The sequence below is a fragment of the Coregonus clupeaformis genome, chromosome 36 (assembly GCF_020615455.1).
Source record: "Coregonus clupeaformis isolate EN_2021a chromosome 36, ASM2061545v1, whole genome shotgun sequence".
Lineage (NCBI taxonomy): Eukaryota > Metazoa > Chordata > Actinopteri > Salmoniformes > Salmonidae > Coregonus > Coregonus clupeaformis.
The window spans coordinates 29,948,654-29,962,047 of NC_059227.1; the positions used below are offsets into that span (position 1 = coordinate 29,948,654).

The 13,394-nt window shown below is 42.7% G+C and overlaps 2 protein-coding genes across 6 annotated transcripts in view; one reads left to right on the forward strand and one right to left on the reverse strand.

Moving 5' to 3' along the window:
• Positions 1-97: 97 nt before the first annotated feature.
• On the reverse strand, positions 98-1,815 carry LOC121552808 (left-right determination factor 2). The gene is made up of 4 exons (XM_041865862.1): positions 1,495-1,815; positions 998-1,241; positions 640-879; positions 98-510 (listed from the first exon to the last, which is right to left on the reverse strand). Exons 1-4 carry the CDS (start codon positions 1,760-1,762, stop codon positions 186-188), a joined length of 1,077 nt encoding a protein of 358 aa, XP_041721796.1. The 5' UTR covers positions 1,763-1,815; the 3' UTR covers positions 98-185.
• Positions 1,816-5,697: 3,882 nt separating this feature from the next.
• Positions 5,698-13,394, forward strand: part of LOC121552305 (serine/threonine-protein kinase MRCK alpha) — an 87,599-nt gene continuing 79,902 nt past the window's right edge. For all 5 annotated transcript variants that reach the window (XM_041865106.2, XM_041865110.2, XM_041865109.2 and 2 more), the window contains exon 1: positions 5,698-6,770. In XM_041865106.2, the coding sequence (XP_041721040.2) occupies positions 6,593-6,770 (178 nt within the window). In that variant the 5' untranslated portion in view covers positions 5,698-6,592. The remainder of the gene's footprint in view (positions 6,771-13,394) is intronic.

The window sequence follows — 13,394 nt, forward strand, 5'->3', positions numbered from 1 at the left end:
CCGTGTAGCTCAGTTGGTAGAGCATGGCGCTTGCAACCCCAGGGTTGTGGGTTCGTTTCCCACGGGGGGCCAGAATGAACAAATGTATGCACTCACTAACTGTAAGTCGCTCTGGATAAGAGCGTCTGGTAAATGACTAAAAATGTAAAAATGGAATTGTCCTGGCCAGTCCCAAACGCTTGACTTCAAACTATGGAGATGTTGTCCATTGTACAGGCACACGACTCCACGATCATGTTGGGGAACTCCGCCACTTCTATCTCGGTGTAGTCGCCCTTCTTGACCAGGTACATCATGGGCAGCGGGGCGCTCTCTGCGATGGTACACTTCCTCTCCCCGTAGCCGTAGTTGCGCTTGGGCTGCTTGCACCCCCCCGCGCATCTAAAGGCCTGGTACCCAGCTGGCTCGATGATCCAGTACTGGGTCCACGTGAGCGCGCGGAAATTGATGAAGTATTTCTCTCTGCAGCACTTGTCCTTATATGGGTTGTTTTCACAGTCGCCTCGAGACCTATGCGGAAACCAAATAGGGAGTCGTTAGTTAACTTGTACTAATTAATGTGTAGCCTAAAGGTATGACAATTGTCACCGAACCGGTGTTACACTATTTATACTTTCTACATATCAAAGCGCGCCTTACCCAAACTCTTCGAGGTTGAGTGTGTAGAGGACCAGCTCAGGTTTTCCCAAGGTATTGTCCGCCTGGTCCTGGGTGGTAAAGTGGACACTCTTGGCAATTTCTGCCGCGTAGCTGCCAGGTCTCTCGCCCTCTATCCACACCTCCAGGTGCATAGGTGTTTTTTGCTGCGTCTTTGACCAATAGTGCAAAGCCTGAGTGACATCAAAGCTTTTCCAGCCGGTCTCATGGATAGGGATCAACCTACAGGAAATGGTTGATTAAAAACCTTGCACATACAGTCTAAATGATAAGAACAAAGAACAACACATAGCCTAACGGAAATGATCTGGACACGACATGGCTTTGCGTAAAATCTTACCGTGAGTCCACCAGAGAGGTTCTGTTAGAGCCGTTCTCCAGCATATCTACCCAGTAGATGGAGACTCTGGCGTTGTTGACCGGCCGGTGGTTCCTTCTCTCGGGCATGGAGCGCTTGTTCGGGGCTTTATTGTACAGTTTCAGTTCTGCCATGGTCACCTCGCTGTTTTGGGGGATGCGGTTATCCATGTCGAAGACCATCCGTTGCCGAGTGGTGTCCGAGTACACAAACTCCCCAGAGATATCTAATAAAACAGAACATAGAAATGCTTAGGTGTTGAATATAAAATCCGAAAAAATATGAGTGGGTTGGAATGGACAATTGCATAAACAGAACTATGAGTGCGCACAAAATGCCAGTGCATAAAAAAGTCATTTGTGCGTCTATGCCAAAAATTGGTCCGCAACATCCAAGTAAATATAATTGCTAATTTATATAGCAAAATATAATTCAGATATAAGCATTTTATTTATGTCTGTACTGAAAAATGATTGTACCTGCATTTCCTCGAATTCCCCTCAGGATCCCCGCCAAGCTTGGCAGAGACCTGCGCCGCCTGTCGTGGTGCAGCTTCAGCATTGACAGATATTTATTCTTAATGTGCGCCGGGATGACAAGATTCTCCAAATCCCTTTTGTGAATTTTCGGAACATCATCCAGCCCAAGTTTTTGAAGCAGGACATCCTTCATGTCGTTGTGCGTAAAAGCCTTGGAGACGGTGACGAAAGCAGCAGCGCACAAAACGCAAGCACGGAGCAAATCCATCGTAAATCTTCCAAGAGGGTGCCGTGTCCAGCAGAGAGAAGAGAAGTAACGTAGCAAAGTAGCTCAGAGAGAGACAGTGGCACTCTGACATCGGGCCGGCCCTTATAAGCCCCTGGCCCTCCCAGTCAGTCGTTCGCACAATGAGGAGGAGAGGGATGGGGGGGGGCTATCTCAACAAAGGTGTGACATTAAAAGCCACCTCCTGGTCAAGACATCAGAAGTGCCATACTTCAAAGGCAACCATCTCCCCAAATTATGTATTGTATCTGTTTCATGTATTGGGTCATTTGAACACCATTCCTCTAGAATCATACAGGGATTTATACAATTTATAGCCTACAATTTGATACAAAGCATTTGTAACATTCAGTCTACTCCATATCAATGGGAAGTCTAGTGATGTTTGTCACAAAAGCATTAGTATGCAGAGACATTTGTGGTAAAAAGACAGTATAGTTATTGGATTGTTGTGGGTTGAAAATATTGAATTGATCCAGAGGCATACATCTATTAGCCTACTTTATTTGTAGTAGTTCTAAGTAATGTTAGTTTGCAGGATGAGATGATTACAAATTGGTTGGAGTAAATGTCTGCATCCTGTTCCTATATTTCAAAATCATCACAAAGGATGGACACTTTTTGATTGATGTAATATTTTGATCAATACTAAAGTACATTCTTTTAAAGAGGCTAAATATGACCATTGCATAACACTTTTTCTTTTATATATAATAATATAATATGCCATTTAGTAGACGCTTTTATCCAAAGCGACTTACAGTCATGTGTGCATACATTTTTACGTATGGGTGGTCCCAGGGATCGAACCCACTACCCTGGCGTTACAAGCACCATGCTCTACCAATTGAGCTACAGAGGACCACATTGAGCTACAGAGGAAAGGCATTATAACAAATGCCTTTCCATTGACTCTTCTCCTTCATGTTGTCTATGTCTGCACATGTGTTCCCAGACAGCCCCTGACCCTGTGAACCTGGGCTGCACCCTCTCAGTATCACCGTTGTCTACACACCCTAATGTGTACATTCCACTGGACAATGTAAAGCAAGCCCAGTCTGGCAACAGTCTGTCAGTGTGCTTATTTCTGTCTGTCTGGCAGCCATTTTAGTTGATCAGGGGTCCAATTTATGGCCCATCACTGGTGTGGGGACTCTGGGGAGGAGGGGGCAAAGGGATACTATGTTTATTCCAAACCAATCACCCTTCTGCCCCTCCGACAGATTAAAATTATTAGCCAAACAGACAGTTAATCCAAGAGCCGGGGTGAGGATGTGGATTGGGAGGCTCTTCACATGTTGGTGATTATCTGATTCCATTGCAGGATTTGCCTTGCCTTTTTTGTCACGCAAACATTAGAAGAGGGGCTGGTGGCCCTAGAATGGGCCCTGTCTGTGTTTGTGTATTGGGGCTTATTTGCTTGGAGATGTCAGACAAACTAAAAGAGGACACAGGAAGGGCAAATGACAGATGACTGTCAGGGGGACCAATGCTAGCCACATCTGAAAACCACACTTTATGCTCTGTAGCGACTATATTCTAGGCTATTTTAATAATTAAAATACCTGAAATGTAGCTAAATTGGTAGAGCATGGCGCTTGTAACGCCAGGGTAGTGGGTTCGATCCCCGGGACCACCCATACGTAAAAATGTATGTGCACATGACTGTAAGTCGCTTTGGATAAAAATGGCATATTATATTATTACATACTTACATCCAGACCTGGGTCATGTCAAATACTTTCAAATAAACTAGTTGGTAGAGCCAGTATGAAAAAAATAAAATAATAATAATAATAATGTATGCACTCACTAACTGTAAGTCGCTCTGGATAAGAGCGTCTGCTAAATGACTAAAATGTAAAATGTAAATGTAAACTAGGTATGATTTAGTTTACCCAGTATGTTGCCCATGGAATAGTGCCAAAAGTGCAAACTCCAAGCTCCAAAGGATTTGACATTTGACCCAAGTCTGCATACATCAATCACAACATCCTTAAATCTACAGACACATGAAACAATCATTTAAGAAATATTAAATCAGCACTACTGATTTACAATGTAGGTTACAATCATATCCACATCAGTGAACATATGATCTTTTCACACAAACAAGTAGTTTGTAATGTAAGGTTGGAATATGCAATAAGATTGTCTGATGATTAGAAACACCACAGTAGACATGTGAATTCTGACCAGATACATTGGGTCAGCCTATACATAGCCTAGGGATCTCAGTGATCTCTTGAAAGCACAAAACTTTCCCTTCCACTTCCACCCCTAATTTAGTAAATTAAGATTCCTCTTGTATGATATTTGGCAGTCTTTCCCCCTTCCCTTCCCAATCAAAGCCAAGACAGGTCCCTGGTTCAAAGCACAGATACATCTGATTCTCCCAACGTGCCATTCCTCTTCAATCAAAGGCCTGCCAGCTCTTACAATCAACAACAATAGTGTTAATTAACATCTTACATCTGCATTAGAAAAGCTGTTCAATTTATCTGTGATCAGGCAGCCCAACTCTGATCTTTTGGCCAATTATTGGTCTTTTGACCAATCAGATCAGATCTTTTGCCAATAATTGGGTAAAAGATCAGAATTGGGCTGCCTGTGTAAACACAGCCAAAATCCCCCTCCATATGCCCATTATCACATGATTGTTAAATCAAACATATTTTCTCCTTTTATGGTTTGAAATATTATAATTATATGGAAAGAGGCTTAAAATTTAATTGACCTACATCTAAAGTACAGGCCTACTGTACATTTGCATGGATGTGACTTCAGCAGAACATCAGAAGACTAGGCCTATTATTTTGAGCATCTCAAATGAGAGAAGGAGGCTGTGTGTAAAGGTCAATATTGAAGTTGTAGCCCTAATTATTTACATGACATTACATTGTTGTCACTAACTTCCTGATTATGCTAGATCCTGCTGTACCCTGCCTTATCTCAACATCAAATATTTGAAGAAATGCAATGCTTTGCACCTGAATTGCTCCACTTGTAACTAACTGCCCAGGATTCAAGTGGGGAATGTAGGCCAATAATCATCGAGCAAGTCTGAGGAGGACGAGACAGGAGTGGCCAGCCGGTTGAAAGCGCTAGACATGTGCAGGGACAGACAACATTCCACTTATGGTTCAGTCGTATAGGCTATTTAATTGACCCGGCTATAGCATAATTGTGTTCATTTAATTTGTATCACAGTTAACATAGTTTCAAAAAGAATAGGCCTATTTGCTTTCATCCTTGTAGTTTATTTCGGTCTGTTCAGAGACTATAGGAGACTGTCAAACTTGAAGAGGAATCTAGGCTACAATATTATGCATCTGACTACTGTAGATGCTCACTGGCAGAGATTCCTTATTTGTCATTGTTAATATGAAATTATTGACAAACTTGATGTAAATAAATTAAAGTAACTTTTTAATCATCACCTTGTGGATGATTGACAAATCTACGGATCGGTATCTGTAGTACCCAGAGAATTTAAAGCTGCAAAGATTCGCCAGGGGGCGCGATTGTTCCAAGTAGGTCATCATATCCAATTTGCCACTTTCTTGACCCAGTGCTAGCATGTGTTACAATAATAATAATATATTTTTTAACTTAATTATTTCACCTGGGCCCTGATACGCTTGTTTAATGGCAAAGAATATAACACAATGATTTTCCTGCCTGGTAACTAAAGAAAAAAGCTAGCCAGGTAAGCTACTATGGGTGTAGCCTATCCAAAAATTATTCGGTGTTAGTTGCTTGCTCAATATAATGTGCATTAAAAAAATTATGTTTAGGCAATTAAAGGGCCAGGTTTTCATTCTTACCGTAAATGTGTCATTCCATTCCACACCGACCGCCACAGTTTCCATTCACAATATTATTGACTATCCTTCCAGTATACCCTCGCGCCCCACAGCCACAGCACAGCAGATGCTGTGACCGTCGCCATGATGAGCTGGGATTTTGCCTGCAGCAGCAGCAAGCTGTAGCGCGAGACGGCAAGCGACCAGGGAGGCAAGGGAGGAAGGCAGTGTCCTGGATTGGTATGAGCAAGAATATAGCTTTTTTCTTGACAGGAAAGCGCTCAACACGTCCGAGAAACCGCATTTTCGACGGATACAGCAATGGACATATACTCGAACCATCGTTTTAAATTGTGAAGAGGGCCAGGCTGATGATTTTAGAAGAATTGGAATTAAAGGAAAAAACTAGCTAGCTAAGCCTTTCGCCCTTCTATTCTCAGACACAACAGAGGAGGGGCATTGGGGCTTTGTAGCATTGCAGATCTAGTGTTGATGCATTTTTGTCGCTGCAGAAAATTGATAACCACAGATATCAACAACTCAGGGGATTGCTATAACTGCATTGTCACGGGTAATATTTTCATTGGGAGGATTTTTGCCAGGAGAAGACTAGAAAAATACGAAAGGAAATAATACCAGTGGCTTTCATTAGGCTAACAATACGTCAAAATCTGCCGGCCAGGGCAGGATCTGGTAATTGTGAGTTCTTTATGTGTCTTGGGGGAACAGGTTAGCTAGCTAAATAAAATGAGGAAAATGTACATGTCTCGCTCACCTCGGAGATACTCTATCGATACTTTTGTGAGAGGTGGATCATGATATATCTATTTTAGCTCGCAAATAACTTGCTTGGATCAAAACTTCAAAGTTTTTTTCATTTTGCTACAAGGTGAGACAAGCTAGGCTAACATCTGTTCGTCCCCGGTAAACCTGAATATAAGGCTGAACTATTTAAGTGAGTTTCTATAATTTCCACTACTACCATCACCTGACTACAGTTCGAATCATGTCGGGAGAGGTCCGTTTGAAGAAACTGGAAAAGCTGATCCTGGACGGCCCAGCTCAGTCAAATGGCCAATGCCTTAGTGTGGAAACGCTATTGGATATCCTTATCTGCCTATATGATGAGTGCAACAACTCACCCCTCAGAAGAGAGAAAAACATATTGGAGTTTCTAGATTGGGGTAAGTTTTTTCCCCTTTCTTTTTATGTAAGATGATAATGTTGGTGCAATGTGGCCCTCCCTTTCACCACACTCCATTTATAGTAGTAGAGACCTCAGCACTAGGCCCATGGAGGATCTGCTATCCTCTTAGCCTAGGCCACCTCCACACTTCAGTTTTTAATTGCAAGCTAGTTGTCGGGCCATTGACCTTTTGTAGTGGAGTATGACTGCTTTGAGGTACTTTCTATCACACTTGATTCGTGACCCATAACAATTTCACTTTATAAACTAACAACACAATAATGGTGACATTGTTGCCATTTGTTGTAGACGTGGTGGTGGTGGAAGTAGGCAGGCAGGGGCCTAGCGCGAGCCCAAAATGTCATGGAACGTTTGCAATTTTGTAACCTCTCCCCACTCTCACAGTCATTGAAAAGCAAAGCAAAGACCACACGCACACACAACTAACTCAATAATTTGTTGAATAAACGAACTGTGTTTGTGGCAACATCGGGGTTATGGTTCGAGCACGTATGTGGAATGCGAACGACTCACCTTTTCCCTGACTGGCCCTGTGGCAGCTCTGTTGCCGGGGCATGCCTTTCCAAGATGACAAAATGCCAAGTGTGATTTCATTTAGACATTTCCCCGTGTTGACACAATGACACAGCCAGAGTCCAGGGGTGATGGCTAACTAGGTGGGAAACACTTAAATAGGTACTGCAATAAGGTCCTTAGAAAGATTGCTTTTATTCAGGACTCACTCATTTCACTGACAGTAGCTGTAAACAATGGAAAATATTTCATATTTACAAACACCATAAAAACTATCAAAACGTACTTGTCTGCTTCATATAGGCTAAGGGGTTGTAGCCTACTGAAATAAAGCAGCTATCCACCTTTTTGTGTCCTTCTTTTGACTTCAAAGCTCCCAACAAGGTTTGATGACATGATATGACAGGTGTTTCGTAACAGAATGGACACCCAGGCCTATTACATGAAACAGCATTCCCCAAAGATGGATGAGACACTTAACTTCAAAAAACACACTTCACTCTATAACTTTAATGTTCACAAAACATGATACTTTAAACATAGGCCTACATCATCAATAACAGATTGCCATTATTAAACATAGTATACTTTTAGGTTATAGGCCTGTAACTACGCTGCCTAGTTATGACTTAGGCCTAATTGTCACCACTGGCATCCCCTTTAATTCTCAGCCCACAACAGTAAAGACAAACATTAGTATAAGGTTTGCTTTTCATCACTTAGTTGTTTGGTGACCCCATTTTGGTTGAAATGGAGACCCTTGTATAAACTGCAGCCGTCAGTGAATGGACCAGGCCTAGTTCACCATATCCTTTTATTATGTCCTCATAACACTCACCACCTGAGATGAGGGCCAACAGCGCAGTAAGCAGAAGATTGGAAAGAGGCTTTACTCTTAAGGCTCAATTATGCAACATGTAGGTCTAACATCATTGTATTAGCTGCTTTTTTTATTTGGTAATGGAAAATTGTTAATTCTAAATACTGATAATGACTGTTACAGCACTATACAATAATAATAATAATAATAATAATAACAATGTTATAGGCCTAATTCTATACTATATGATACTATACTAGTATGTACTTCTTTGTAGCCTGAGAAGTTGTCCAGATATGAGTTGGATCACTCACAGAACAGAAGAAACAACAATCTCTGTTTGAATTAACTTTGGTTATGGTGTGGTGTGGCTCTGTTTACTAGTAGAAGAGCTCCACCTCTGTTTATGCAGTGGTTGTGGTGGTGAGGATATCTTACACACACACACACACTACCCAGGCCAGGTGCAGATGGGCATGGTAGAAGCTAAAAGGGTCCGTGGATGCCGATGATGAGGGTTGATTGTGATGCCAAGGGTCTGGACATCCTTGTCATGACTCTTGTTGTTATACTGTTTCCTGTGTGGAGATTCCACAGCGGCAGTTTACAGGAAACACCGGGACTGGCAGCTGGGCTCTTTGGGCACATGATGTCATACCAGGATGTGGCTCAGCTCTGTATTGTGTTGGTCACTCCTGTACTGCAGTGAGTTCACAATCACAAAAGGGTACTATGGAGTCAGAGAATGGCCCATGTCATGTCTCGCCTCACAGTGGGTGCCTTCCCTGAACCGTCTCTCCATATCAGACAGTTGAAGTGGCCTAAACATAGCAGACCAGCAGTCTGTCACATTTTTACGCCCTCCTCCATACTTCAAATAGCACACATACCCGCTTCTAAGAGGAGGTTCCCAGCTCTAATCTACTAAACAAACTACCTAACCAAAAGAAAGTGAAGTTGAGGATAAATACTATTTTACAGCTGCAGAATGAAGCTAAGCTCCTACATACTGGTTCTGGTTTTTCTCACCTTTCCCTCCCAGAGGGTACAGCTCTGTTTATTAGCAGCCTCTGAGGACCAGGAGGTTGGTAAATGGCTGGCTCTCTGTCTGTCTGCTCTCCCCCGGGGCCCCCCATACTCCCTCTGCCGCTGGGGTGACCCCTCAATCCCTCTCCTCTCCTGACTGTGGAGCCAGCTGGCCAGGCTGTATTTCCACAACATTTTTGTGTGAGTATGAACACACACATACACACACTTACGCAGGCTGCACACATTCACACACACACCTCCTACTACCTGTCCAAATAGAGAAATGGCATATATGATATATGTTAAATAAGAAAACTAATTTCTGCTTTCTGTTTCAAAATATTTTCTCATTGTTGTTCATTTCATACTGAAAATGGCCCTGGAATAAAATGTTTTCTCTGTGGTCTAACTCACAAGTCACAACAATCGTAAAACGTATGATGGTATACACACACACACACACACACACACACACACACACACTCAGGCTGAATAAGGAGCATAACTGTACTTCTAAATTAGTAAAACCCAAAGGAACAATTAGCCACTCTTCCATTTCCTCCCTCCCTCTGCCAGCCTAGTCTAGACCAATGACACAGAGCAACATTGTTTGCCCAAATAATGTATCACTTGAAAGGATGCATTTATGCAAGGCCTGCTAGTTGAGCTGTTCTGGCTGAAATGGATGCAGAGCCAACTGGAAAATATACTTCTGTCTTTCCCCTTCACTTAGGCCTACTGGGCTGGGGTTTCTCTGGTAGCAGGGTGGAGGGAGAGGACCCAGAGGGCTTCCAGTAGTCTGTTAAGCAGGGTTTGGATCAATTTATGTTTCAATTAAGTTTATTCTGGAATTAGATACTGGAACTGATAAAAAAGCGTCACCTACTCAATGTGTCCCAAAACATATTTGTAAACAAAATATTGGCTGTTATCTCGGTCAGGTATCACATATTAGATCCGTGCCCAGATATACTACATTCAACCTCGGGATGAAAACTATTAGCAGCTCTTAAAACCGGTCCAGCATCTTAAAGTAGGAGTGCTGATCTTTTAGATCATGATGAATACGATTACATGACGGGTGGACCTGATCCTAGATCAGCACTCCTTCAGGGCTGAGAAGCTGGGCCAGAGTTAATAAATAACATGCAGAAAAACCAGAATCTCTCTAGGCTTTTAGTTTGGTTCCCCTCTATCACAAGATGTTGCTTCCACATACAGAGGGCTTGGCACAGAACACCAGCTGTAATAGTAGGGTTATGCCAAATAATTCACCTCCGCTTGCTCCCAGCCTGGTTTTCTCTCTATCTCCTTCTCCCTCACTAGCTTGTGCCCTCTGTATGTTTTGTGTGCCTTACTGGGTCTAGTTGGGAAATAGGCCTACAGACAGACGTACTCACACGCACACATGCGTGCACCACAAACACACACACACAAACTCTCACGCACAGATTGATGTGAAGCACACAGACTGTGCATTTCAATCATTCTTCAACTCAAACAGGACCAACAAAATTAACATTGCCACCTGCCAAGTTCCCCAAATTATACTATTAAATAGCAATAAACAATGTATTTTGTGGTGAGGTGTTTAACGTCAAAGGTGTTGTGATGATGGGTTAATTATGGGGCACAGGCAGGCCAGTGAAAGCCTGTGGTAGCTAGCTAATGAATGAGAAAAGAGTGGGTGCTTTATGACCCCCTGTGCGTGCCATAGCCAGAGCATCCCTGCATTTTGTGGAGGCTCAGCTCAGCTGTATGTGAAAGCGCTGACTCAGCCAAGCCCCAGCCCTTTACAGCTCGGCTGTGGAATTTGGATTGGAGGTGCAATGTGAGGAATAAAGCATCTGTTTAGGGGCTAGCTCTTTGTCCCTCTCTCTCTCTCCCATGCTTTCTTTCCTTCTGTCTATCCATCTTGCATCTCTCTCTTTGCAATTTCTCTCCGTCTTTCTTTTTCCATCTCTTTCTTGCACCCTCCCCCGTCACTCCATCTGTGCCTATGTCCCTCTCTTGCCCCCTTCTTTTTCTCTCCATCCATCCTTCCATCCCCACCCCCTTTCTTCCTCTCTACTCCTCCATCCCTCTCCCTCCTTCCCACCCTCTCTCAAGCCCTGTGTTCAGGTATGGTGACCAGTCAGTGTGTGTGTTGGTTATGGCGGCTGAGTCAGTGTGACCGTGACGGTGCAGCAGCCGCCCAGAGCCCAGCGGTGTTCAGTGTTCTCTGACAGCACTGCTGCTGCTGAGTCGCATCTCTGCTGTACAGCACAACACAGAGCTCTGTAGCTATCTGGTTGTACACACTGTGTATGTATACAGTATGTAAGCCTATATCAGGGACTGGGACACACTGTACCAGGATCAGTGGCAATGGACAGGATAGTGCCCATTTTAGAAGTAGAATGGAGGGAATATGTGGTTATGGACAGTTCTAGAATACATACGATTTGCATGAGTCATCAAATAAGGAGGCACAGTAGTCTGTTGTTTTGGAATGATAAGAAATGCATTGCATTCTGAGAGATCATGTGAGAAGTACAGGCTACTAATTAATCAAATGTTCCAAAGGTGGTGCTATGTTCAATATGGCTGCTGACTGGCGGCCATCCACATATTGTGGAGGATTGCTTTGAGTTGCAATGTCCGTTGTTCTTTTTCTGATCCTATATTACCACCTAGCATTTCTCTGGGAGTGGGTAGAGTGTGCCCTTGACTTTTAGTGCGTTGGTGATTTTGAGGGTGACCGTATCTATTTTAAGGTCTACACTGCAATGTGTGCAGCAGTGGATATTAAGGCCTATGTACTGGTCCGGTACTCATTTTTCAAATGATGAAATTGATCTGGTGGTGGTGGCTAACCTACCTCAATGTTGTCGTCAAGCTAGATTTCCCTCATAAAATGAAGCTCCTGTCCTTTGCAGACTAATCACATTACCTGTTTGTCTGCAAGTTGCTTTCTATACTACATGCTGTCACATGGTATGTATGAGGTAGCTGTGACATAGTGAATGTTTCTGGGGGTTCTTCTACTCAGAAGTGTGTGTGTGTGTGTGCACCTCTGTGTATGTGACTCATTTACGTGCCTTTTTGTAGAGCAAAACTTTTTATGGAAGGTACTACGCTGCGTACAGACCCCCCGTGCACTCAACGTCATATAGATACATAGAGTTTCCTAGGCCTATTTGGCAGGGAAACTGTGAAGCGAGCTGTTGCCTGTTTCTGTTTGAGTCTTTTATTAATGTGAAACAATGTTGTTCCTGTTCGCCGCTTTTCATTGAATAATGCGTAGCTGTTCATTATATGGCTTAAAATACATTATTTCATATGGGCAGTATATTATATATAAGCTGTAGCGTATCGAATTTTGATCAGTTCTGAAAATAAAACGATTCATGCAACAACAAAAAAAATTGGGTTAAAGGTCGACATTTGGATGTTTCATAAAAGAATCTGACACAGAAACATGAAAACATTAAATCATTACCTTGATTCTTTCTTACTAGAACTTGCTGTAAATAAAACAGACATTAGCACTTTTTTCACTGTCATTCAGAAATTCTTTACTGGATAAGCTGATGATGGTCAACAATAGGCCTATCACAGTAGTAGGCCTGACTAAAAAGCTAGCCGCCACAAATGCACATCCAACAAGTAGGCTGTTAGCCTATGCATAATTATTGAAGAGTGACGAATCAACTTAATGTGACTGTTTCGGTTACCCTAGGCTATAGAAGCATTCGATTTTGCAACCACATGCATCATTTTGGTAATGCGAACATTGATTGCTGATAAATGTTTCCAGCTGCCTTTTAGAGCTTCATCAGAATATTGTCCCACTGATGGCCAATCAGGTTTCAATGGGCTTCTTATTGTGTTCAGATGATTGATTAGAATTAAGCTTCCAGAACATTCACACCTAGCTAAACTGTTCAGTCAGCACACAGTCTGGAAACTTTCCTACCTGTGCAGGTCAGTCACATTTCCATCTCCAATTTTCATATAGAAAAAATGCATCCAATTGATAGACTTTCCATATTGGTGCCGATCACTAGTAGCCTAATAATACTCCTCCAGTCTATGGAGAGATATTCAATAGGCCTATGTTGCTGACAAACTGCATTGTTGAGGCCTTCGAGGGAATCGGCCTGAGTAAGCCGCTGTGCTGAATATCTAATAAAAAAATGAGTTCTGAAAATGTATGAATCTGCGCAGTGCCTTGCTAGTCAACGTATAGGCAGGCCT